The sequence below is a fragment of the Aquarana catesbeiana genome, linkage group LG04 (assembly GCF_042186555.1).
Source record: "Aquarana catesbeiana isolate 2022-GZ linkage group LG04, ASM4218655v1, whole genome shotgun sequence".
NCBI classification, from domain to species: Eukaryota; Metazoa; Chordata; class Amphibia; order Anura; family Ranidae; genus Aquarana; species Aquarana catesbeiana.
Window position 1 is genome coordinate 589,953,571 of NC_133327.1, and position 26,010 is coordinate 589,979,580.

General features: G+C 39.8%; 1 protein-coding gene across 2 annotated transcripts in view; it reads right to left on the reverse strand.

The window, feature by feature from the left end:
* Positions 1–1,944: 1,944 nt before the first annotated feature.
* Positions 1,945–26,010, reverse strand: part of CFAP61 (cilia and flagella associated protein 61) — a 494,837-nt gene continuing 470,771 nt past the window's right edge. Inside the window, exons 26-27 of one of the 2 annotated variants that reach the window (XM_073628153.1) lie at positions 24,421–24,511; positions 1,945–2,594 (exon numbers count right to left, since the gene is read on the reverse strand). In XM_073628153.1, the coding sequence (XP_073484254.1) occupies positions 2,394–2,594; positions 24,421–24,511 (292 nt within the window). In that variant the 3' untranslated portion in view covers positions 1,945–2,393. The remainder of the gene's footprint in view (positions 2,595–24,420; positions 24,512–26,010) is intronic. The other variant, XM_073628152.1, reaches the window with a different exon arrangement.

Below are 26,010 nucleotides of genomic sequence, written 5' to 3' on the forward strand. Positions count from 1 at the left end.
AAAGAAGTGTTTTTGCTCACCCTTTGAAAGGGTTATCTGCTCTGGTAGGTTCAGGACCTGAAGAAGGAGGCCACACCTCCGAAACATGTAGTCTTCGCAACCATTTTATGTTAGCTAAAGAGGAGACATCTCACTCACCTTGTCCTTCCTATCCGGCTGCGAGTGACGTCATGCAGCGCCGGCTGGACTGTGCGCCTGCCCTACAGCAGACACAGCCCGACGAGACGAGGAAACAGAGTCCGCAGTGACTTCTCATACCATCTCCACTTGTTCTTGGGAGCCAACCCAGTTATACAGGCCAGGAAGGGAGACATACATCCTGCTGTACATGCGATCTAAGTCCCATGTTTGTGAGTGCAATCCTCTATTGTTTGATTTTGCATTTGTATCATTAAAATGGAATTACACTAGGGCAGCCGTGCGCTCTCTTTTCCTTGTATATTTCAGATTAAGTCCGCCACCCAGTGTATCTTTAAGAGAGCTGCAGCACCTAGAGCAAGAGAACTTTTTCTATATAGACTGTGAACATTTGAGAGTTGGTTGTGGGGTCAGTGCTGACTTTGTTTTTTTTGTGTTTGGATGGATTCAACATTACTTGTCCTCAGGTTTTGTTCATCGCTTCCTGAACTGATGAATTAATTTGCTATTTTTTTTCAGATAGCCCTAGGGGACTTAAAGTGACTCCCTGACAACAAAGCCCCTTCACTTGCTTTTCTCTCTCCTTTTCCTACTTCTACACCCTCCTTGAGGTTCTTTGCCTCTTTGCCAACTGATAAATCTTGGTATTGACTTTTTTAGTTGTGTCCTATTGTATCCCTCAAACATTAAACATTGTAAAGTTGAAGAATCTCTATGTACCACAACCTTGACCATGTAGCTCTTGACCATGGACTCTATGTACTTGTTATGCTTACCTCTGTTAAAACGCCAATAAAAATAATTGCACTAGAAAAAAACTTGTAGGCTAAATCCTGCTTTAGACTGTCATCGAACAGTCTGCAGGCGCTGATCAGCTAAGAGTAGATCAGCATTCCATTGAGGTGGGTCTTATGGCTTCATGACCTTTATCCAGTCTGGCAATTAAATATCCTCTTGTGTTCACATAGATGTCCCTATGTAGGCTCTCCTCCTTGGAAGCGTATGTATTCAGATACATGATGTCCTTGTTGTTACCACACTGAGAGCCCTATTGACAGTGAAGAGACTGCAGACCCTCTATCAGAACCCCCTACATAAGGTACAGAACACTCTGCCTCTGAACATCTCTCTGTCTTCCTGATTACAATTACCTGAGCTTAGTCAGTGAGCTCTTTTGAAGGGTTTGCTTAAATGTCCCATGGTCTAATCAGAAACGTAGAGATGATCATGAGCAGAGTGTTCTCAACCTTCTGTAGTGGGTCAGGTTAGAGGGTCTGACACTGTAAACCAATGAATCACAGTTGCTGCTCAGTCATTTGACATTGATAAGCTGACAAGCAATGTTGCCCAAATATAAAAAATATGCCCTCATTCAGGTGGTTAAACCCTATATGTTTTTTTTATTATTTAGACACATATCCTAATTTCACTTTATTTTATTTTCTATGTTTATTATATGCAATTCCATAATGTAACCTACAAAATATAAATCATCTAGTATTATTAAGGCCTGTATGTATAACTGAGAAACATAGCTTTAATGTCAAATGAATTTGCATTATATTACTAATATTCACATATTATTATTACTGTTATAATTTTCTATATTAATTTTCATAATTGTCTGGGTTGGCTAAAATCATATCAGCAGCAGAGTGTTGTATTGTATTGGCTATTGACAAAGCAGACGTTTGGATTTAGGATGATACCATTTATTGGCTAACTAAAAGAATGGTAGTGCAAGCTTTTGTGGCATGCTGGCCTTTAACATAAATGATATACAGTATATGGGATACTGAGTATATTTATATATACACATCTTACATACATAGTTTCAATAATATATTAAAGTGTTATTAAACACTCTAAACATAGACACAATCATAAAGAAGCCATTCAAGTGTGAAAACTCATATGAGTACAAGTTAACCTGTGCATCTGTTACCTAATCACATACATACATCCAGCCTAAGTATGCTCATTTTATACATCTCATTTCCTCTGCATTTCAGGGAAGGTGGAAAAAGGACACCCGAATCATTCACACACAATACTACACAATAAATGACAGAAAGAAAACACACATTATCTTTATTAATGCTTGTTTAATTGATTTTTTTCCTGTTTGTATGGACAAGGAAGAATAGGCATTACTGCCCCCCGCAGGACACCATGTGGAGCTGCATGGTAATAAAACATTTATAAGACCATTGTGGATACAGTCAGAAAAATCATGTTTGCTCAGAAGCAGAAGACTAAACAATCCCAGGCATGGCAAACATGGACAGGTGGTTACTGTTGTAATTAAGGTAATTCAGGACTTTTTTCTCAATGTCCTTTTGATATCCGTTTTGTTGAAGAACACGTTTTAGATATTTTTGCGGGGTTTCTGCAAGGTTCAGTTCATCTTCTGTGGCTTTCTGGGCTAGCTGCTTCATCGATAGCTGGTCATGGACCTAGACAATTGAACAATATTCATTAGAAAGGTCAGATTAGTGTCTAGCCCAATAATTCTTTCACTGTCAGCCCAATTTTTCCATATGTCACATACAGTTCATACTAGAAAAGTGCATTTTATGACTTGAAAATGTATGAAAAACCACCAAAACATAAAACATATGCTTTATTAAATCAGAAGATCTGTAAAAAAAAAAAAAAAAAGACAGTTTCCTTTTTATGTTGAATGATATTTGAACAAATGTATACTTTCTGAAAAAATAACTTACATTAAATTTTATTGTTCACAATCATAATGTATTCTACAGTTTTTGTGAATTAGATTAAAGTTAAAGTAAAGATTAGACTGTTTCTTGTCTGGTAAAAAGCCTAGGCTTATGTAATCATGCACAGCATTCTCTAACTCTCATGAGAGTTTGCCAGGAAGGGAAGGGGGATGAGTCATAAGAGGGCCAATGGGAGCTGCAGAGCTGGAGGTGTGCCTCTGTGTGTCTGTGTCAATCCAGGAAGTGAACAGGCAGCAGATTCAGCTGCCCACAGTTAAAATGGCTGCAGCCAGACTCAGTGAAGGGAGATTTTTGCAGCATATTTGGCAAGTACAGAATCACAGTATATATAAAATAATATGCAAAGTGGTTGGAGGGAAGCTTCAGAATGGCAAAGATGTTTTTATTACAAATTATGTGAGCAGACTGCAGTTCCTCTTTAAGCTTAACCATGAAGCCTCATTCACAAAAGCTTAAATTTGTCCCACTATTTACATTGACCAGTCGCCCCCATATTTCTGGGGTGTCAGATTTTTCGGAGCCATTGGCACAGTACACACTAGCACCCGGAGACACATTTGCTGTATACAATCGCTCCTCAATGACTTTCATTTAAAAGTGGGGCAGAACACTGCCCGAGGCCTGCACTTACCCAGAGCACTTTTTTTATCCAAGCCCATATGACCTCAATTTAGACAAAGCCACATACTTTGACTGAGCTGGTTGTGTAATGTTAAATGTTACAATGCAGACATTAATTGTATTTGGGAGCAACTGTGTAAAATAAAAGACTAGAAAAAACCTGCTTTAGAGAAGCTTGATTCTATGCAGACGTCATACTACTAATGCTAGAAGTCTGGTTAGTAAAATGGAAGAACTAGAACTTCTGCTACATGAGGAGGATTTTCACTTTGTGGAAACCTGAGAAACTTGATTTGACAGCTCACATGATTGGCTTGCGGGGGTACTCCCTGTATCAGAGGGGCAGGGTAGGTAGAAGAGGGGGAGGGGTGTGCCTGTAAGTCAGAAGTGATTTTGCTAATGAATATAAGGGGTGGAATTGCTAACAGGGCTAGTGAGAAGGTAAAAACATTGTGGCTGGAGATCCAAAGGGACAAAACAAATAGAATTGTGGGTGTATGCTATAGGCCCCCAAACTTTAAAGCGGTAGTAAACTCTTGATAAAAATTTTTAAAAAGTTTCTTCCAGCAAGGCAATATCATAATGTGCTAGTAGGCAGCACATATTAGCATGTTATAAGTGACTTACCTTAAAACGAAGCTCTCCAACAGCGCACTGTCAATGCTGCAGAGGCTTCTATCTTCACCCGGTCTTCCTTCCGGATTCTCAGCTTGAATACCTGAGCCATGATGACGTCGATGACGCATACACGGGAATCTCGGCCACGGCACACAGCTCTGAAAGAACGGCACAGGTACGCCATTCCTTTAGAGCGCACACGCCGGTGGCGTCACTGGCTGCTGCTCGCTAGAATATCTCCTAAACGTGCTTTATTATATTATTGTAAGCTTGCCTGTAGGTAAAAATAATGAGCGAGAGTTTACTACCACTTTAACCACTTGCCTTCTGGAAGATTTACCCCCCTTCAGGACCAGGCCATTTTTTACTATACAGCACTGCGTTACTTTAACTAACAATTGCGCGGTCGTGCGACGCTGTACCGAAATAAAATTGATGTCCTTTTTTCCCACAAATAGAGCTTTCTTTTGGTGGCATTTGTTCACCATTGCGGTTTTTATTGTTTTGCGCTATAAACAAAAAACACCGACAATTTTGAAAAAAAACACAAAAAAACAATATTTTTTACTTTCTGCTATAAAACACATCCAATGAAAAAAAAAATGAAAAAAAAAAAATCAAATTTCTTCATCAATTTAGGCCAATATGTATTCTGCTACATATTTTTGGTATATGTAAAAAAAAAGAAAAAATCCCAATAAGCGTGTATTTATTCGTTTGCGCAAAAATTATAGCGTCTACAAACTATGGGATATTTTTATTTACTGTTTTTACAATTTTTTACTAGTAATGGCGACGATCAGCGGCTTATAGCGGGACTGCGATATTGCGGCGGACACCTGCTTTGCAGGAACACAGGATCCATGCCTCCTGTACTGACAGAATGGTGATCTGCCTTGTTTACATAGGCAGACCACCGTTCTCCCTCTGTACCGAAGGATCAGCGGGTGCTGGCAGACATCGAGTCCAACGATCATCTCCTGCTGTGTACAATCACAGAAGGTACAGGCCACCGGCCACATGCATGCACGCCCCAGACTCAGAAGTGTTGTATCAGGTACTAGGTACGTGATCCAGCACAGACATGCAACGTTACCACCTTATATCTAAGTTTATACAGTCGCCAAGTGGTTAAGGAGGAGGAAGAAACCAATCTACTTTCACAGTTAGATATGGCGAGGAAGCAGGCCAATTTTATATTCATGGGGGATTTCAACTACACTGGTATTGACTAGGCAGACAGAACTACGCACTCAACTAAGGCTTGTCATTTCATGAAAATGACGATTCATGACAATTTCATGAGTCAAAAGGTGGATGACCCAATAATGCTCTGCTCACCTTATTAATTACAAACAACAAAGAGCTGATTGTGGATGTGAAAGTAAGGGATAACTTAGGAAACAGTGATCACAGATCAATTACATTTGACAAGAATTATAGGAAAAGGAGACATGAGGGTAGGACAAGTAAACTAAATGTCAGCCCTTCATACTACATGACACTAAAGGGGATCGATATCTTGCAACAAGGAACACTGAAGAAAAAAAGGGGGTGCTTTAAGGACATGACATTCAACAGGGCATTCCAATGGGCAATAAATTAAAAAGATCAAAAGTTAAACCTGAGTGGCTAAACATTTGCGTAAAAAAAGGCATATCAAAAGAAATATATGGCTGAAAGGTAACCATTGTCAATTCAAAACTACAAAGAATGCAATAAGAAGTGCCAGAGCACACTCAAGGCAGTTGAAATAGATTACAAGAGACACACTGGTGAGGAAAAAATAAATCCCAAAACGTTTTTCAAATATACTGTATTAATAGTAAAAAAGGCGAGGTCAGAACATATTGGCCCCATAAGAGATGATCAGAGGAAGTTGCTCACAGACGACAGGGAGAAGGCAACTGTATTAAATACATTCTTCTCTTCAGTTTATACGAATGAAAAGAAGGGGTATAATAAACAAAACAGTAATGTTAAAAACATTGCATGGAATGTACTCTTGTGGCTGAAAAAGACAAGTGTTCAAAAAAGACTAGAAAAACGTAATGTGAACAAATCACCAGGACCGGATGGTTTACACCCAGGAGTTCTCAAAGAACTAAAGCCTGGTACACATGGACCAAAAATCAGCCAGTTCAGCAAGAACCGGCCAACTTTCAGTTCGTGTTTACAGCTGTCTATTCAACAGATGCTGGTCTAAGGACCGATTTGATGGTGATGTGGAACTTCCTTTCACAATTGGTGGTGTCAGAGGGGAGTGTAGATGCATTCAAACAAGTTTTAGATGTGTTTCTTAGTGGACACAGTGTACAGGGATATTGAAAATTGTAGAGACACATGCATACACACTCACACTCAGGTTGAACTGGATGGACTGCTATCTTTATTCAACCTTACCTAAAATCAACAATATTCTACTGCCGATTCTTTGGCTAAGGCAGCATGCGTTTGATAAGATAACAAAAAATTCTGCAGTATGCTCTATGACACATTCATCTGCCTCATATGTGACAAACTCTAGGCAGATATAAATAACATAATTAATGCAACTATGTAAACTTTATTACATCATTAACACAGACAACACAATAAGTCTCCAAAAACGTAGCTGTGCTCTGAGCATCTGTGGAGAAAGACTAGATGTCAGAAAGAATTCAACCACCAAAAATCTGTCCTCCAAAAATACACTTCCAGCCTCCACATTACCAAGCAGACCTATTTTATCACTCTCATTAACACCTTCTCTTTTCTACCTTTAACTCTCTACTTTGTCCTCCCCTGCCAAGGAAATCGTTAATCACTTCGAAAATAAGATTGATTCAATTCCTGATGAGATCTCCACTGTACAGATATCTCCCCCACTTAACATTCCATGTTCACGGGTACACTGAGAACTTCCCTCATTTAACCCGGCTACTACAGACGAGGTTGCTAAACATTTTTCTAATGCTCACCTAACCACTTGCCCCCTGGACACTGTTCCCTTGCAAATACTATGTCACCCTCTGGCTCTATCCTGCACTCTCTAACTCACATCTTCCATCTCTCCTTCTCTTCTGGTATCTTCCCCAACATTCTAAAACATGCACTGGTCACTCCAATACTTAAAAAGCCCTCATTGGATCTCATCAATCTTTACAATCTACGACCCATCTTCCTGCTCCCCTTTACCTCCAAACCACTTGAACGTCTGGCCTACAACTACTTGAGCAACCACCTCACTGATCATAACCTTCTTGATCCCCATCAATCTGGATTTTGCCCGCAACACTCCACAGAAACTGCTCTTCTAAAACTCACAAACGATTTACCAACAGTTAAAACCAATGGAAACTCTTCTGTACTCTTACTCTAGGTCTTCTCTGCTGTCTTTGATACAGTTGACCACCCCCCTCCTCCTCAGAAAAACTTCACTCCTTTGGTCTCTGTGATTGTACGCTTCACTGGTTCCCATACTACCTATCCCACTGCACCTCCAGTGTAAATTACAATTCTACTTCCTTCTCTTCTTTTTTCTGTCAGGGTCCCCCAAGATACTGTTTTTGGACTTCTCTTATTCTTGATGTATACCTCCTCGCTGGGTTAGCCTCCCATGGTTTTCCATCTCATTTCTATACTGGCGACACCCAAATCTATCCCTCGGCTCATTCCATCAGTCTCCTCACGCATCACAACTATCACTGTCCAAATCTTTCTGCCTCAACCTCCTGAACATTTCTAAAATACACCCCTTCTTCCTAGGTTATCTCTCGCCTCGACTACTGCAATTCTCTCCTCATTGAATTACCTTTACATAGACTATCCCCCCTTCAGTCCATCATTAATGCTGCTGCCAGATTCATCCACTGTTCCAACTGTTCAGTGTATTCTACCCCTCTCTGTCGACCCCCCCATTGGCTTCCACTCACTCAACAAATACAATTCAAAACACTAACAACAACTTGCAAAGCCATCGTCAACTCTGCCCTCAGCTATATCACTAACCTTGTCTCAAAATACCAACCACATTGTTCTCTTTGTTCCTCCAAGACCTCCTGTCCTCTAGTTCCCCTGTCACCTCCTCCCATGCTCACCACTAGAGTCTCTCCCATTTTCTGGAACTCCCTGCCCCAATCTGTCCAACTAGCTCCTACTCTGTTCACTATTAGGCGATCCTTGAAGACCCTTCTCTATTCTACCTCCATCTAGCAACTGTACTTTTATTTTCTCCATCAGCCCATCTCCCACATTTATTACCTTTTGTATCACTTGACCCTCCCTCCTAGATTGTAAACTGTAACGAGAAGGCCCTCTGATTCCTCCTGTACTGAATTTTATTATATCTGTATTATACCTGTATATATATGAAATAAATTAGATTTTGTCTTAGCCTCTTGCAGTCTGTGTATGCCAGAGCTGGAGTGTGAGAGGAACAAGCAGCCAATTAGTTTGTGTGCTGATAAGATGCATGCTTACAGGAGAAGAATGACAGAGTGATGAGCTGATCACAGTACTGCTTCTCCTTTCACTATGCAGTCACTCGCTGGGGTGATCAGAGAAAGTGGGTTGAATGAGGGTGGCCATCAGATTGAGGACTTCTAGTGCCATAAAAAGCACTGCAGGGGAAGTCTCTGGATTAGAGCTGAATTTTGCAGCAAAATCTGTTTTTGTTTTTTTATCTTTTATTGGGATATTTATTTTATCTAGTTATATTTGACTGGAGCTCTGCTTAAAACATCACCAATTACACCTTTTAATGAAAGAATTTGATGAATAGGAATAAATAGACAACACTGACACATTTCATTAATACAAGTTGCTAAATAAGGCTTATTGAGGCCTTAATGTTAATAATTTTAATATTTAAAGTGGAACTCCGACCCAACATTAACTATGCTAGCGTGTGTTAGGTTAGTCAGTAAGCGGTGGCTGCAAGGGAGAGGAGGGAGCGCTCAACAAAGGCTCACATAGGCTCCCATGTCCCAGCAGTTGTTGGCACTCCCTCCTCTCCCCTGCAGCAGCCACTGACTGACACTGGAGGGCCAGATCACAAGATGGGACTGGAGTGGGCTAAAAATAGGTAAGTATACACATGTTTTTTTACAAAGGTTAGGTAGCATAGGTAGCAGGAAGAGGGATTTGACAGCTTTAAGTTAGTGCTAGGTAGGAATTCTACTTTAAATAATAATTATTCCTAATTATTATTATTACTAATAATTACAATTATGTGTTTAATTTCTATACTTATTTATTATAAAAGATGTATTATCATTATAAAATATTTACTTATTATTCATTTATTTATTATTAACCCAAAGCATTATTACTGATATTAATAATAAATATAATAATAACAACAATATTTATGCAACTTCCTATATTTATTATACAATATGTTTTATCATGATAAAATATTTACTTATTATTCAATTATTTATAAATATGATTATCATTATTGAAAGTAACAACAACAATAATAGTAATAATGATGTATTTCATTTTCTTTATTAATTTTAAAATATGTATTATCATGATAAAATATTTACATATTTATTATTAACCAAATGTATTATTATTATTCCGATTGTTCTGAATAATAATAATAATAACAACAATAATAATGCATTTCCTTAATTTTCTATATTTATTTATTATAAAATATGTCTTATTATTATAAAATATTTATTTATTATCATTATCATAAGTATATAATGATTAGCTCAATGTAATAATACTAATAGTAACAATAATAATTTATTAATAAATAAATAATTAATCATTAATGAATCTTATTGTTAATAGAGTCTGAAAGCAAATGTGCTTTTGTTTCATGAATCTAATTTGCCTTCAGAAAAGGATGCATCTGATTGGCTACTGTGTTGCAGTCAGACATTGATAAATAAGGCCTACCCTTCTTGTAGGAAACTCACACCTCCCTAAGGGGACCTAGGATACCAATACTGTCCACATTTATCAAATGTATTTTGATAGGCTGGTGTGAAAATTCCTTATTATAGATGAGGAAACCTATCCAGAGACAAGTGTAGATCATACGGGGCTGAGAGACTTCATCAGTAAGCAGGATGTGCTGCTAATTGAAATCACAGTACAGATCAGTGCTGTGTTTGCACCCCAGGGCTATGTTTTACATATCTGTAATAAAACATAAAGGAAAATCTAATCCACCCAGTTTAGGAAAATGAGGGATACTTCCACAGAAACAACATCAATGTCCAAATCCATTAATGCCCTTGACATCATTCACAAGGAAAGGACTTGTTTCTAGAAAGGAGTCATATGCTATAATCAAAAACTGAAAATGTACAGTATAAGCAATGTGTGATGGGATGTTTTATGAGAGTTTCTGTATATACTGTATTTTATTTATTTTGTTCATTTTTTAGGAGTTTTTTTTTTTTTTTTTAAAGTAATTGTGAAATAATTTACCAATGCCGAGTACCGAGGCAGGCAGCTGTGATGTTTTCAGGAAGATATCTACACCAACTTGACTTGACCCACCAGTTGTGATCTGACTGCACTGCTTATGCACACAAACTGAATTTCCGTCAGAAAAATCTTGGATGGTTTTTCCGACGAAATTCCGTTCAAGCTTGCCCTGCATACACACGGTCACACAAAAGTTCGCTGAACTTTCGACCATCAAGAACGCGGTGACGTACAACACTACGACGAGCCGAGAAAATGAAGTTCATTGCTTCCGAGCATGCGTAGGAATTTTGCACGTTGGAATTGGTACAGAAGATCGGAATTTCAGATCGGAACTTTTTCCAACCGAAAAATTGAGAACATGCTCTCAATCTTTTACTGGCTAGAATTCTGCCAGCAAAAGTCCGATGGAGCATACACACGGTCGCATTTTCAGACCAAAAGCTCTCATCGGACTTTTGCTGTCGGAATTTCCGCTCGTGTGTACGGGGAATTAGAGAAGCAAAGAAATATCACTGGGTGTAAAATAAGGTATGTAATGAGGAGGGAAAGGTTGTATTTCAAAATATCATTAGCATGTTGATCAGGCGAAAAGGAGGAATCAGGAAAGCAAAATATAAGCAGATTAAATCTCAACTTTATGTTTATGGACCGGCATATACACTATATTACCAAAAGTATTGGGACACCTGCTATTACACGCACACAAACTTTAATGGCATCCCAGTCTTAGTCCGTAGGGTTCAATATTGAGTTGGCCCACCCTTTGCGGCTATAACAGCTTCAACTGTCCTGGGAAAGCTGTCCACAAGGTTTAGGAGTGTGTCTATGGGAATGTTTGACCATTCGTCCAGAAGCACATTTGTGAGGTCAGGCACTGATGTGGACGAAAAGCCCTGGCTCATAGTCTCCGCTTGAATTCATCCCAAAGGTACTCTTTCGGGTTGAGGTCAGGGCATTGTGCAGGCCAGTCAATTTCCTCGACCCCAAACTCGCTCATCCATGCCTTTATGGACCTTGCTTTGTGCACTGGTGCACAGTCATGTTGGAACACGAAGGGGCCAACCCCAAACTGTTCCCACAAAGTTGGATGCATGAAATTGTCCAAAATGTCTTGGTATGCTGACGCCTTAAGCGTTCCCTTCACTGGAACTAAGGGGCCAAGCCCAACTCCTGAAAAACAACCCCACACCATAATCTCCCCTCCACCAAATGATTTGGACCAGTGCGCAAAGCAAGGTCCATAAAGACATGGATGAGCGAGTTTGGGGAGGAGGAACTTGACTGGCCTGCACAGAGTCTTGACCTCAACCTGATAGAACGCTTTTGGGATGAATTAGAGCGGAGACTGTGAGCTAGGCCTTCTTGTCCAACATCAGTATAAATAATAATAGAAATACCCACGCTATGGAAACAATTACTGAAATAAATTGACATTTCATTTCTTTTTTCCAACATCAGTGTCTGACCTCACAAATGTGTTTCTGGAAGAATGGTCAAACATTCCCATAGACACACTCCTAAACCTTGTGGACAGCCTTCCCAGAAGAGATGAAGCTGTTATAGCTGCAAAGGGTGGGGCAACTCAATATGGAAACCTACGGACTAAGACTGGTATGCCATTAAAGTTCATGTGCGTGTAAAGGCAGGTGTCCCAATACTTTTAGTAATATAGTGGACCTTATGTACCTTATGCAGTCCATGAACACCATTACACAAAGCTAAACAAATCTGATTTTAAAAATATGAATTTTGCTCTTTCCATACCAGTAGGCCATTTGTGAACGTGAAGCCTGCCCCGAACACTTCTAATAATTTTCACAGCTTTGTCCTACCCTTATCTCTAGGACAGAGCAGCCATTAGGATGAGTGTCTCCTAGTGGTACAAGAGTGAACACTGTCCTTCCTTTCCTTCCGCTGAGTTCATCTGCTCAGTGGAGAGCATAATGCGTGTGTGCAGCCTTGGAAAAAGAAGGGCAGTCACTCCTAAACTGCTAGGGGGCGATCGTCCTAACAGCTGGTCCATCCTAGGAGAGGACAGGACTGAGCTTTTGAAAACATTAAGAAGCATTGGGGACAGGCTTCACTAACAAGTTCACAAATGGCCTACATGTATGGGAAGAGCATAAATACATATTTGTAAAATTGGATTCATTTAGATTCATGGAATGGATATGTATTTTCTCGTCTTGGACAAGAGCCATTCCATAAATGTACACTAAACTGCACATGCTTGGCTTAGTGAACACAAACTCAGACATGGAGGGAGAAGGATTTATGGCAGAAGAGACCAATAGGGTCTCTTCTGTCACAAAAAGCCTACCTGTCAATGTTTTTTTTTTTTTTTTTATTTCGCTTTAGGTTACCCACTGGTTTTTTCCAACCCAGAATGCTTTGCAATGGGGTGTCATGGACGCCCCCTCTATTAAAAATGTATTTTAAATAAAAAAAAAAAAAAGAAAATCATTAAAAATGTATTGAATACCAGTTTGTTACTTGTAAACATCCCAATAAAAATAAAAATGACCATTATACTTTACCATTAAAAAGGCAAAATAGCATTGTAACTTTTTCTTAGATACAACTTAATGTTAGTAGTCCCATGAATATGTATTAACTTTGTTTTTTATCTATTCAGTAGATATTTATATAGGGGGTGTCATTTTGATTTTTAAGTATTACTGCAGATTGAACACAGGATTAATAAGCCTGTAGAGGAACAAAATAGCATTCAACACAATGAGGTATACAGTAAAACCTCGGATTGCGAGTAACGTGATTTACGAGCGTTTCGCAATAAGAGCTGTTTTTTTTTTGTTTTTTTTAATTCTGACTTGATTTGCAAGCGTTGTCTCGCAAGATAAGCCTCTGGGGTGTGCAGTGCCGCATGTGGCCAGAGGTGAGGGGGGCCCGGAGACACTTGGAGACCACTTGGAGACACTCAGAGACCACTTGGTTCCCGAGCGTCTCAGAGTGCCTCCGAGCTTCTCTGAGTGGTCTCCGAGTGTCTCCAGTGCCTCCCCACCTATGGCCACATGCAGTACTGCATACACTAGCAGGGAAACTGAAACAAATTATCTGAGTTTCCATTAATTCTTAGGGGGAAACTCGCGTTGATATACGAGTGCTTGTAAAACTGACAAAGGACACAAACATAGTTGTATCTTTGATCTTATATAAACTACAGGATAATGGTGTTGTGGTAAAAAAAACAAAAAAAAAAAAACAAAACATAATAATATTATTCTTGATATTACTAGAAAAAAAAACCTTTGAAAATTTGTTTGCAATAACTCCATCATTATCACCATCAAAGCAGCTTCATTATTATCCCATTAAAGAAGAAGAGAATGTGCGCTGCATTTGGAGATTTCATAATTTGCCACGTCACGAATGTTAATTCTCCATTACGAACGCTGGTTTACAAGACAGAACGCTTCTGCTTCCGAGCATGCGCGTTTGTACTTTGGACTTTTGTCCAACGGACGTGTGTACACACGATCAGAAAATCCGACAACACACATTTGTTGTCGGAAAATTTGAAAACCTGCTAGCCAACATTTGTTGGCGGAAAGTCAGACAACAATTGTCCGATGGAGCGTACACACGGCCTGATTTTCCACCAACAGCCTGACATCCAACACTTCCCGTCGGAAAGTCCGATCGTGTGTACGGGGCTTTAGACAGGACGATTCGGTTGGTTAGCAGGCTGGTCAGTAAGTTGAACCAGGAATTTCTTTTTTTTTTTTTTATGAGGTGGTGACACAGGAAGTTACAGAGCTGCAGAAGTGAATTGTGGTGTCACCATCTTATCTATGCAGTATGACAAGCGTGTGTCCATCCCAATGGGATGGCTGAATAGAATTAGAAATATCTCAGCAAGTGGAACATTTGACTTGATTCACGGGCTGTAATTATTTTTGCCAGCTTTGTCCTTTGGCTGCAATCTCTACTAAAACGAGGTAAACACGTAGAATTTATAGGAGATATGGACACGTTGACACAAGCACATTTCATGGAATTTCCGCCGATATTTTCTCTCAATTACTTCAGAACTTTACCGCTGTTGACGCACAATAAAACCAACTAAATCTAATTAAATCAGCAGACAGCCTTAAATGAATCATGTAAAAAATCTGCAGAAAAAAATTGCATTAGCACACATTGGAACCATTGCTGGCCTGACTAAAACCGGCCTGCCATTAAAAGTGACTGGATTAGTGTGGTAAGCAGAGGCAGGATTGCTGCTTTATTGTAAAGGCAATCATTTTCTGCTGAAAAATAAATGGGATGATGCAGCCATTTCTGAGGGGGAGAGAAACAAATGTAATTCATCTTTGTCCTCGGGATAGCAAATGCTCAGCGCTGCATTACAAATGTAGAGATTTGGGATCACGGTCCGTCTAATAAAGGACGCTTGGCTGCTCTGTAAAAATGACTGGGTCCCTGGGGAGGCGGCAGGCTGAACATCAGCATGTACTACCCAGAGGATTCTTCTTGGCTGGCATCAGACGTGGAGGCAGCTGGCCCACCAGGCTCACAGCGGGAGTTAAATGTGTTTGGTGGTTGTGGCTATCTGAGAGGATTAGCTGAGGCTCTTGTGTCTGCACATGGGCACCTTCGCTGCTATATAACCGAGTGCTAGAAACAGCATTCCTGCCCCCTAATCACATAAGAAATGCACCTTTCTGTCACCTCATAAACAACGGACTAATATACATTTGCTATGGCTTGTCAGAATGAATTAAGCATAAGTCTTCTTCAATTATTAGTCATGGGCAATGAATTGTAATAGATTGGTATGGTATTGTCATGGCTGCTAAAGGCAGTACACAGGATCGTTGAAGTTCTTGTGTTAACTTATTCCTACACAGCCCACAATCAATTCCTGCCATCCATCCTGACAGCACACATACTGGAATCTACACTGATGGCCGTTGTATTCAAGGAGCCCCGGCACCCGCAGCTGCCTGAATACAAAGACTCAGGATCTGATAGGACACAGAGGTATGCAAACTTATGAGCACAACTGTATTTTATGAAAGCAAGGGACCGTGGAGAATAAAATAGTGGTAGATTTATGTCACACAATATCATAGCTCCCAACTGTCCCTGATTTCGAGGGACTGTCCCTGATTTGGAGCAATATCCCTCTGTCCCTCATTCCTCCTCATTTCCCCTCATTTTGGTCTGATCTATATAGTTGTATATAAAATGCACTTTTTATCTTTCAAAAGGTGTTTTCCAGTGCTAAACCTTTCATCCAATTTCTAAATTGCTGCACTTGTAAATTTTAAAAGCCAATATAAAAGAATAGAAGTGGTAAAAAAAATCCCTTGTGGATTTAATTAACCTTTTTTTTGGGTAATTCTCCTTGAAGGGGGTGTGGCAGGAGGCGTGTCCTATGCCTACATACATTTGCTAGTAGGTGTCCCATCTCAAAATGTTGGGAGGTATGCAACATTGCAACAGTTTACCAAGCACAAAACTCCAGTACAAAATGCATTAAAGGTGTTTTATGCCACAAAAGCTCAATGAGGTTTTTTTACTAAAAGGCAAGTATATCGTGCACTGCAAGTGCAGCCGCAAGTGCAGTTGTGCTAGATCTGAGGGGAAGCTCTGAATGAGGGGAAGCTCTGCTGATTTTTTTATCATCCAATCATATGTAGGCAAAAATGCTGTTTTTTTTATTTTCCTTGCATGTTCCCCTCAGAACTAGAGCAACTGCACTTGCAGTGCACAGACTACTTGCCTTTAATAAATCCTAAGAATATTACTCAATGTTTTAGTAATATATAAAATATGAGCTGAATTGCACTAAGTAAATAGATACCCAACATGTCAAGCTTTAAATCTGCATACACCTACAAAGCAACAACAAACACTGATACCTTTCACTTCAGCATGTGCGGCAATATGTAAGGCTTCATGTATATGGGACGTTGTTCAACCTCTCCTGAAAGATTTAACTTGACAGCTAGAAACCGGCGTCTAAAACTGGCCGTTTATCCGCATTTACATGCCATGTTTAAACCGCGTTTGCGTCTAGAAGTGTTTGAAATTTTTTTTTTGTTTTTTTTTCAAAATAGCCAAATATGAAAAACGCCTGTAAACGAAACACGGCTAAACACGAGTTACCGCATTTAGCCGCGTTTGACGTTTGAAATGCCTCTATACACAGCTTATGAGCGCATTTTTTTGGTTTCCAAAAAAAGCCTCTAAACGCAACTGCCTAGAAACTACAATAAATGACCCTGTGTACATGGACTGATTAGATAACATAGAGGAGAGTTCAGGAGCAGTTGAAAAAAATGCCCAACTGCTCCTAAACGTCTGTTTACCAGTAGCAGTGTAGATGAGGGCTACCATGCGTATGGCAAGTTTGTACATAGAGGCCCCCAACTGGTGCAGTTAGGTTCATGTGTGTGCACATGGGGGCAGGGTGGGCTCCCTATTTTTGGGAGGAGTTTCAGTGCTTGCATGTAACTTTCTTTTTTACTTTTTATTTTATCTTTTACTGTAAACCTTTATTTATATCAGATATGTGATATAATATTTTAAAGGTTCTATTTAATGAGACATCAGGGGCTTTTAGACCCCTGATATCTCACTTGCCTTCCATTGAAGTGAATGGAGCACAGATTGAGCTTCATTCGCTTCTTTCCTGTCCTCAAGGGAAAGCGACACTAGAAACTGCAATTGTCACCCCCCCCCCCCTCCATGCAGTGACACCCTAAATGCAGGTTCTGGGCCTGTAGATGGTACAGCGATGGCCAGAAAGCATGGCGGGGGCAGGGGGCGCCAGGGAGACACACTCCAGGGGTCACAGAAAGTAATTCAGCAGCTGTACAACCACCGGATCGCTTTCACTAGAAAGCCGACAGCCAGCTTGTGGAGTGTGTGTTGAACCCCCTTGCTGCCACTGCAGTATGGTGATGGCAGTAAAAAGGTTAAACGCTAAAATAACAAAACCAGCTTTTGCAATATTCACCCTTTATCGATTTCCCCAGGCAATACTTCTTTCTGCCACTACATGTCCTCGGTCTGAAGGCCAGCATCATTCAACCCACTTCATTTGAGCCCAAGTCATCCTGAACCAGACCCAGCTGGTGACTGGACAGAGAAGTAGTGTGAGCTCAACTCAGCTCTATGTCACTGCTTTCTTTTCCCATCAACATGCTTCTTCAGCATATGAACTGATTGTCTCCTTGTGTTGCTTCTTCCTCCTATACCCCTTCACTCACAGAAATATTGAAGTCACACAATCAGGCAACTAGGAATTTGAAGAATTCTGCAGTGGTGGGCCACATATTGCAGATTAGATTAGTCACTAATTTATTTATTTTTTTGTGAATATATTAGCATCCAGAAATTTCTGATGTATTGATCCTATTATAACCAGACAGGTTTTGCAGAGGAACCAAAAATCTGCTCACAAATCCAGTGTGAAACACAATTCCTTCCTAAACAGAAGTTATCTGCATCACAAACCATAAAAAATAAAACATTTATTCGTCATGTTAGGATACTTGTCACAGTCATACAAATAATTCCATTATGCTTCTTGGTCGGATTTACATCCAGAACTGTTGGTGTACAGCATAGATACAATCTAATATCACAGAACTATTTATTCCAAGCTGTAAGCAGCTGTTTTGGACTAGTCGGCCATCATCAGCGCAGTGTATAAAAACCATGTACACAAAAGTATCACCAGGAAGGTTATACTGATGTGATATTCTTTTTGTGCTAAAATATTTTCAGTTAAAAAAGGATCAAAACTGCACTATTTTAGAGAACTTTCAAAATGGCAATAAAAAAAGGCATGTAAGGGGTCTAAAGTGGAAATAGTTCTAAAGTAAACATTGCAGCATAGTTCCAAAGAGGACATACAGTGCCTTGAAAAAGTATTCATACCCCTTGAAATTTTCGACATTTTGTCATGTTACAACCAAGAATGTAATTTTTTTTTTTTTTGGGGGGGGGGGATTTTATGTGATAGACCAACATAAAGTGGCACATAATTGTATAATTGTGAAGTGGAAGGCAAATGATAAATGATTTTCATATTTCTTTACAAATAAATATGTCAGCCCCCTTTACTCTGATACCGCTAACTAAAATCTAGTGGAACCAATTGCCTTCAGAAGTCATCTAATTAGTGAACAGAGTCCACCTGTGTGTAATTTAAGCTCAGTATAACTACAGCTGTTCTGTGAAGCCCCTCAGAGGTTTGTTAGAGAACCTTTGAACAAACAACATCATGAAGGCCAAGGAACACACCAGACAGGTCAGAAATAAAGTTGTGAAGAAGTTTAAAGCAGGGTTAGGTTATAAAAAAAATATCCCAAGCTTTGAACTTCTCAGGGAGCACTGTTCAATTCATCGATCAAAAATAGAAAGAGTATGGCACAACTGCAAACCTACCAAGACATGGCCATTGACCTAAACTGACAGGCCGGGCAAACAGAGCATTAATCAGAGAAGCGGCCAAGAGGCTCATGGTAACTCTGGAGGAGCTGCAGAGATCCACAGCTCAGGTGGGAGAATCTGTACACAAGACAACTATTAGTCGTGCACTCCACAAATCTGGCCTTTATAGAAGAGAGGCAAGAAGAAAGCCATTATTGAAAGAAAGCCATAAGAAGTTTGTGAGAAGCCATGTGGGGGACACAACATACATGTGGAAGAAGGTGCTCTAGTCAGATGAGACCAAAATTCAACTTTTGGGCCTAAAAGCAAAAGCAAAATTAGAAAACTAATACTGCACGCACATCAACCTGAACACACCATCCCCACCGTGAAACATGGTGGTGGCAGCATCATGTTTCGGGATGCTTTTCTTCAGCAGGGACAAGAAAGCTGGTCAGAGTTGATGGGAAGATGGATGGAGCCAAATACAGGGCAAACTTAGAAGAAAACCTGTTAGAGTCTGAAAAAGAGTTGTGACTGGGGGCGGAGGTTCACCTTCCAGCAGGGCAACAAATCTGACAGAGCTTGAGCTATATTGCAAAGAAGAATGGGCAAAAATGTCACTCTCCAGATGTGCAAAGCTAGTAGAGCTATACCCAAAAAGACTTGCAGCTGTAATTGCAGTGAAAGGTGGTTCTACAAATGATAGACTCAGGGGGGCTGAATACGAATGCACGCCATACTTTTCACATATTTGTTTGTAAACAATTTTGAAAACCTTTTTCCTTCCACTTCACAATTATGGGCCACTTTGTGTTGGTCTATCACATAAAATCCCAATAAAATACATTTACGTTTTTGGTTGTAACATGACAAAATGTGGAAAATTTCAAGGGGTATGAATAGTCTTTCAAGGCACTGTAACTCTAAGGTAAACATTGATCCATAGTTCTAAAGTGGATAAATGAAACATTGCGGTGTAGATCTTGAGTAAACATTGCAGCATAGTTCTAAAGCAGGCATAGTTCTAAAGTGGACATAGTCCTAAAGTATACATTGCAGCATAGTTCTAAAATGAATATAGCTCTAAATTAAACATGGCAGCATAGTCCTAAAGTAAACACTGCTGCATAGTTCTAAAGTAAACTTTGTGGCATAGAATCAAATTGGAAATAGTTCAAAAGTAAACACTGCGGCATAGTTCTAAAGTAGACATTGTTGCATGGTTCTAAAGAGGACATAGTTCAAAAGTAAACATTGTTGCATGGTTCTAAAGAGGACATAGTTCAAAAGTAAACATTGTGGCATAGTTCTAAAGTAAACTTTGTGGCATAAATCCAAATTGGAAATAGTTCTAAAGTAGACATTGTTGCATAGTTCTAAAGAGCAGCATAGTTCTAAAGTGGACATAGTTCTAAAGGCCAGTTCACACCATAGAAACGCAGTCCGGATGCGTTCCAGGTCCTTTTCTGCATGCACGTTTTTGATGCGTTCCAGTGCGTTTTTGATGCGTTTTTGGTGCGTTTTTGATGCAGTCCAGTGCTTCCCCCCCCCCCCTCTTTTTTCTTAACCTTAAATAAGGACAAGTGTGTTGCAGTGCGTTTTTGGTACATTTAGGTGCGTTACGGTGCGTTCCAGTGCATTTTTGATGCGTTTTACAGGATTCCAGTACAGTCTGGTGCAGAAAAAAATGCAGCATGTTCTACTTTTTTTTTCTGGAACTGGAACGCACTGGAACTGACTGCACTGGTGTGAACCATGCCATTGAAAACCATATAACCTACTTTCCATGCGTTTTTGATACAGAAAAAAAACGCACTGGACTGCATGTGGTGTGAACTGGCCCTAAAAAAAGACTGCAGCACAGTTCTAAAATGGACATGGTTCTAAAATAGATATTGTGGCATAGTTATAAAGTGGCAAATGATTGGGCAAATGTTTTCACACTTTATGACAGCTGAATGCTTTGTTGGAAGACTCTCTTTACAGTCATATGTTGAATGTCTACCTATTTCATATTTTTTAAATCCATTTGCCCAGATCTGTTATTTTTGCCCTTCGTGAGAAAATGTTGATTGTGCTTAAAGAGGTAGTAAAGGTTGAAAAAAAACAAAAAACAAACTCTCCCTGCAAGGTAAGGGCAAAATGTGCTAGTATGCATTGCATACTAGCACATTATGAAAGACTTACCTTGAAACAAAGCCCTCCAACGGCGCGCCATCATCGCTGCAGAGGCTTCCATATTTACCAGTACTTCCTTCTGGGTCCGCAGACTGCAGCTGTTTAAATGGCCAAGCCGTGATGACGTCACTCTCGTACACGCATGCGGGAGTCATGACCGTAGCACGGGTATGCCGTTCCTTCAGAGCACATGCGCTGGTGATGTCACCGGCTGCTGCTCACTAGAATATCTCCTAAACATTTAGGAGATAATAATTTAACCTACAGGTAATCTTTGTTATAAGCTTAACCTGTAGGTAAAAATAAAATTTGAGAGTTTACTACCACTTTAAATTGACACAGATAAGTGTCAGGTAGATCAGCCACGTGACCATGCTGATCAAAGAGAAGCACATCTGAGGCTTCATTTTCTGGCAAGGTGTCCCAGAAGAAAGAAGCACTTTACATTGGTTCATGCAGTCATGTAGTCGCACTTGACATTGCAAGCATTATGTTAGGTTTCTACAAAAACCTGCCACGCTGAATTCCTCTTGTTTGTCAATGGACACATTTATATTTTATTTATTTATTTATTTCAGGTACTTATATAGCGCCATCAATTTATGCAGCGCTTTACATATACATTGTACATTCACATCAGTCCCTAAACTCAAGGAGCTTACAATCTAAGGAGCATAAAATCCTCATTTACATATGCCAATGCTGATCTTCTGCACACCTCTCGTGAACATTATAAATGTTGCAAAAAAAATTATGTAAAAAGCAATAACTGAGATTTAATATTTTTGGATCTGAAATGTTAAAACGAACATGCTCAGGACAAAGCTATCACCAGACCTGTTCACGTATAAAGCTTGTTGCAGCATCAGGACCATCCAGCACCACCCAGGGCCTCTGCTGCCTCTTCACATCCTGGTAGCGAAAATTAGACACCTCCAGCACCCATCCCACATACAATGCGTAGTGCCAGAGTAACCCATCAGCAGGCATAAGCAAGGTGGTGTGACTATTAATGTGCAAATAGTGATTCAGAGAAAGTTTTCAGCTGCTAAATCATCAGCCTGGGGATAGCACTAAACTCTACTTTAGCTAATGCTGTCAGCTGCTCCTGCTGATGTTAGTTGATTATTTGACTGATCCACAGGTTCGGATTTAATCCTTGTTCACAGCCCACTACAGAGAGCATGCTATTCTACATACCTAACTAGTCTCATGGTTTGCTACTGTTGCATTTTGCAGTAAGCTTTTATTACTAATCAAGCATTAGCTAATAATTTTCTAGTGACCACATGTAAATGAATATTCATAACAAAAGATGCAAACAGCCACATGTGAGCTATTGCTTTCTAGCAACTTTACTGTGTTTTTATTAAGCTACTCTGGGTATCTGCCAAAAACTAAAGGTCAACAGTGTTAAGCTGGTCATACACGTGGGGATAACCAGGAGAAATCACTTGATTTCCCCATCCATGTTAAATGGCGTGGGAAGACAAATCTGCAGTGCCAACTATTGTATTCTGACAGCTGACACCCGCAGCTGTCAAAATACCAGAACAGCGCCTTCACCTGAGTAACTGCAGGTGCTGTTCATCTGAGAATTTTGCACCCAGCTTCTTTGAAAAAAAGTTGGTTAAAAAATCTAATTTATTCAAGCCAGGGGGGTACCGACAAACTACATTTGTCCAAAATTTGAATATTTTGTTAAAACAAATCTTACCAACAAAAGATGAGTATTAATTATCTGCTCCTGGGCAATGTCTAGTCACAAGTTACTTGGGAAGCTTCGTTCTTCAATGATGCATACTGAGAGATTGCCATCATCAAGCATTTTCTTCCTAATAATACATCCAGCCCTCTTTTTTATAGGGGACAATCTTTCCTAAAACTCCTGCATCTCTGTCTCCCTCCAGTCTAGCTTTTTTCCTGATTTTCGCATGGCTGCTATCCAGAAGAATATAGGTAATTTTCTCATAAGTTCCAAAACATCAAAAATGTATAATCTCAAACAATTAGTTGTATGTGTGTAAAAAAAGAATTGTTTTTTGAATGTCTCAGAATTCAAGCCAAAGTAACAAAAAAAAAAAAAGAAGTGCAATGCACGGTGCCAGATAGCTAGGTCTGTGCTACTGTATGTAGGTAGTGGTCAACTTCTACTATATTAGTAGGTGAACCTGTTTATTGCAATAGAGTTTACATAAAGCTCTTGGTATTTTACCACTATAACAACAATATATATGTTAATCCTGTCCCTTCTGGTCTGGGATTCTATAGTGAGTTTTAGCGTAGGGCTTTATAACCAGAATAGGCTAGAGCCAGGCTAGGCATCTAACTGACACTTGTTAGAGGTCCAATTGAATGACAAAATATTAACTTCCAGGGACTAAGACACAAAGTAAATAGGCTGACTCTGAGTTCCAGTGCCACACTACAGTTTCGACTGGTGAGAATCTGCATTCCAGGCTGGTGGGACAGTGGTTGGAGGATCTCACGTTACCGCTGATCTTGTCTTCAGGTCTCCGACACAGACAAATACTCTACCCCAATAATCATCAGAGACACCTGCAAGTGAACTATGCTGCAGTATTCATCTAGAAGCATCCTTTTTAATAACTACATATACCCGGGTATATGTGCACAATTCCACCAGAACTCTTCTTGGGCCCTTTGCTGATAATACCCGTTTGTACATTGGATGTATGTACTGCATTAATCTCCTCTTATACACTGAGCAAAATTATAAACGCAACACTTTTGTGTTTGCCCCAATTTATCATGAGCTGAACTCAAAGATCTATGACTTTTTATATGTACACAAAAGGCCTATTTCTCAAATATTGTTCACAAATCTGTCTAAATCTGTGTTAGTGAGCACTTCTCCTTTGCCGAGATTTTTTTTGACCAATAAAAACATGATAGTGGTTCTAGCCCTTCCGTACTCTTTACAAAACAAAAAATAAGTTTTGACTATGCATCGACTTTGACTTTGAAGAAGTGGCAACAAGGGCGATGTAGGTCAGCAAATGCTGTTCCTCCTGTTAGAGAGATACAGACACGCATTTTACCTATCAGCAATAATAAACACAAGTCATCTGTCTATAACGGTTTATCTCTGCACGTTTTTGAATCCCACAGCAGCAACCATGTATAATTATGTAGGGCTCACACTAATACATTTTGCTTCGGGCTGGCAAAATTCACAGCAAAGTGGCCAGCCGCAACAAACTGAGAAGTGCCAGACCTTGTTAAGAAAAGAAGGAATTAGTGATTTTCTTACTTTCTTCGAAGCCAGGATTTCACGCACCTCTTGCTGGAAATCGATAAAGCGATCATGGTAGATGGCCATGCACCACGCTTCCATGAAGTAGCTGTTGTTAGAGGAAGAAAAAATTGAGTTATCCAGTGAACCTCTCATTAACAGCTAATAAAGTATTTACCTGTTTTTTTTTCCCCCTTGTTTAGTGTTCGTAATTTATAGCTCAGGGCCCATCAGGATCGTTTGTTCAAAAAATGCCTCCCCATAACAGCATGGTCAATCAATTTTTTTAATGGATGTTCCTGATGTACAGCCAGCTCTGGTAATTACATTTAAAGTGGCTTAATTCAGAGCTGTGGCAAGGCCCAGTGAAGAATCCTGATTTTATCAGAATTTAAAAGCCTGCAGACCTGTGAGGGACCATGACTCCATTATCCGGCCTCATTTGAGAAAAGCAGATTGTAGGATTAACTGAACTGGTGCATAAACAAATTAAATTTGTGTAGACAATGACACAAATGTTGTTCAGCATTAAGGTCTAAGGATTAATACATGACAGGAAAACAGGCCATCGCAGTGTTGCAGTGCGGTGACTAGATCACTACTCTAATGCCCAAAGTTCTTGTTTTGTCCTAGCAAGCCTCTTTATAAGCATTATAATTCATGTACAAACATGTGTGCCTTTCACTTCATAACTATAAGTTTTGTCTGAGGGTCATACATTCTGTTCAACTCTGACAGTGGAATATTAATCAAACGCTGGTGTGCAAACATGAACCATGCACCCTCTGCTTTTAATGACTCCAATTTTGTATTGTTTCTCTGTTGATGGAAAAATGTTATATCAGGATTCAGTACAGTGCTCACAAACAGTTTTATTACTTTATAAAACAACCCCTGTGTTATTGTTCCCTGTAATCTATATTCTGTATTTACATCAAAACATGCTGTTTACACTGTCTGACAACTGTCAAACTGCCACATTAGGCCACACCCACTGCTACATCTGGCCACAGCAAACTCACCCTTTCCGGACAAAACTCTATTCATTTTTGGGCAGTTTTCCCTAATGTGGGAGGTGCTTGTAAAGGTGGGAGTGCGTTATTTTTACTACAGGCGGAGTCTAATTTTTTATTGAATTCATCTTAGGCACATCTGTTCATCATTATGTTTTAGGGCCAGTTTCCACCAGAAGCGCAGTGCGGAAAAGCCATGTTCTGTGCACATTTCCTACACCGAGGTCAAAAAGCACTGCAGTGCAGTGGGTGTCAATGTTAGCTTTAAGTGGAGTTCCACCCACTTTTACAACTCTTCAGCATCCCCCACTAAACTGTGCACTGTAAACGAATTGGATATTTTTTTGTTTTTTTTCTTAACACTTACTGTATATCTGCTGTATTCATTTTTAACTTCCTCCTCCCTGGCCGCGGCCCATCGCATCATTTCCTGTTTGCAATGCCTTCTGGGAAGGGGCGGCAACTTCCTCTGACACTGCCGTTGCTATGGAAACCTGACCTGAAACCTAGTACACTGCTTGTGCTGCACTGAGCAAGTGCGAGATCTGCAAGGATGAGATCCAGGAAGAAATACAGTCTGGCTTCAGATGCCCAG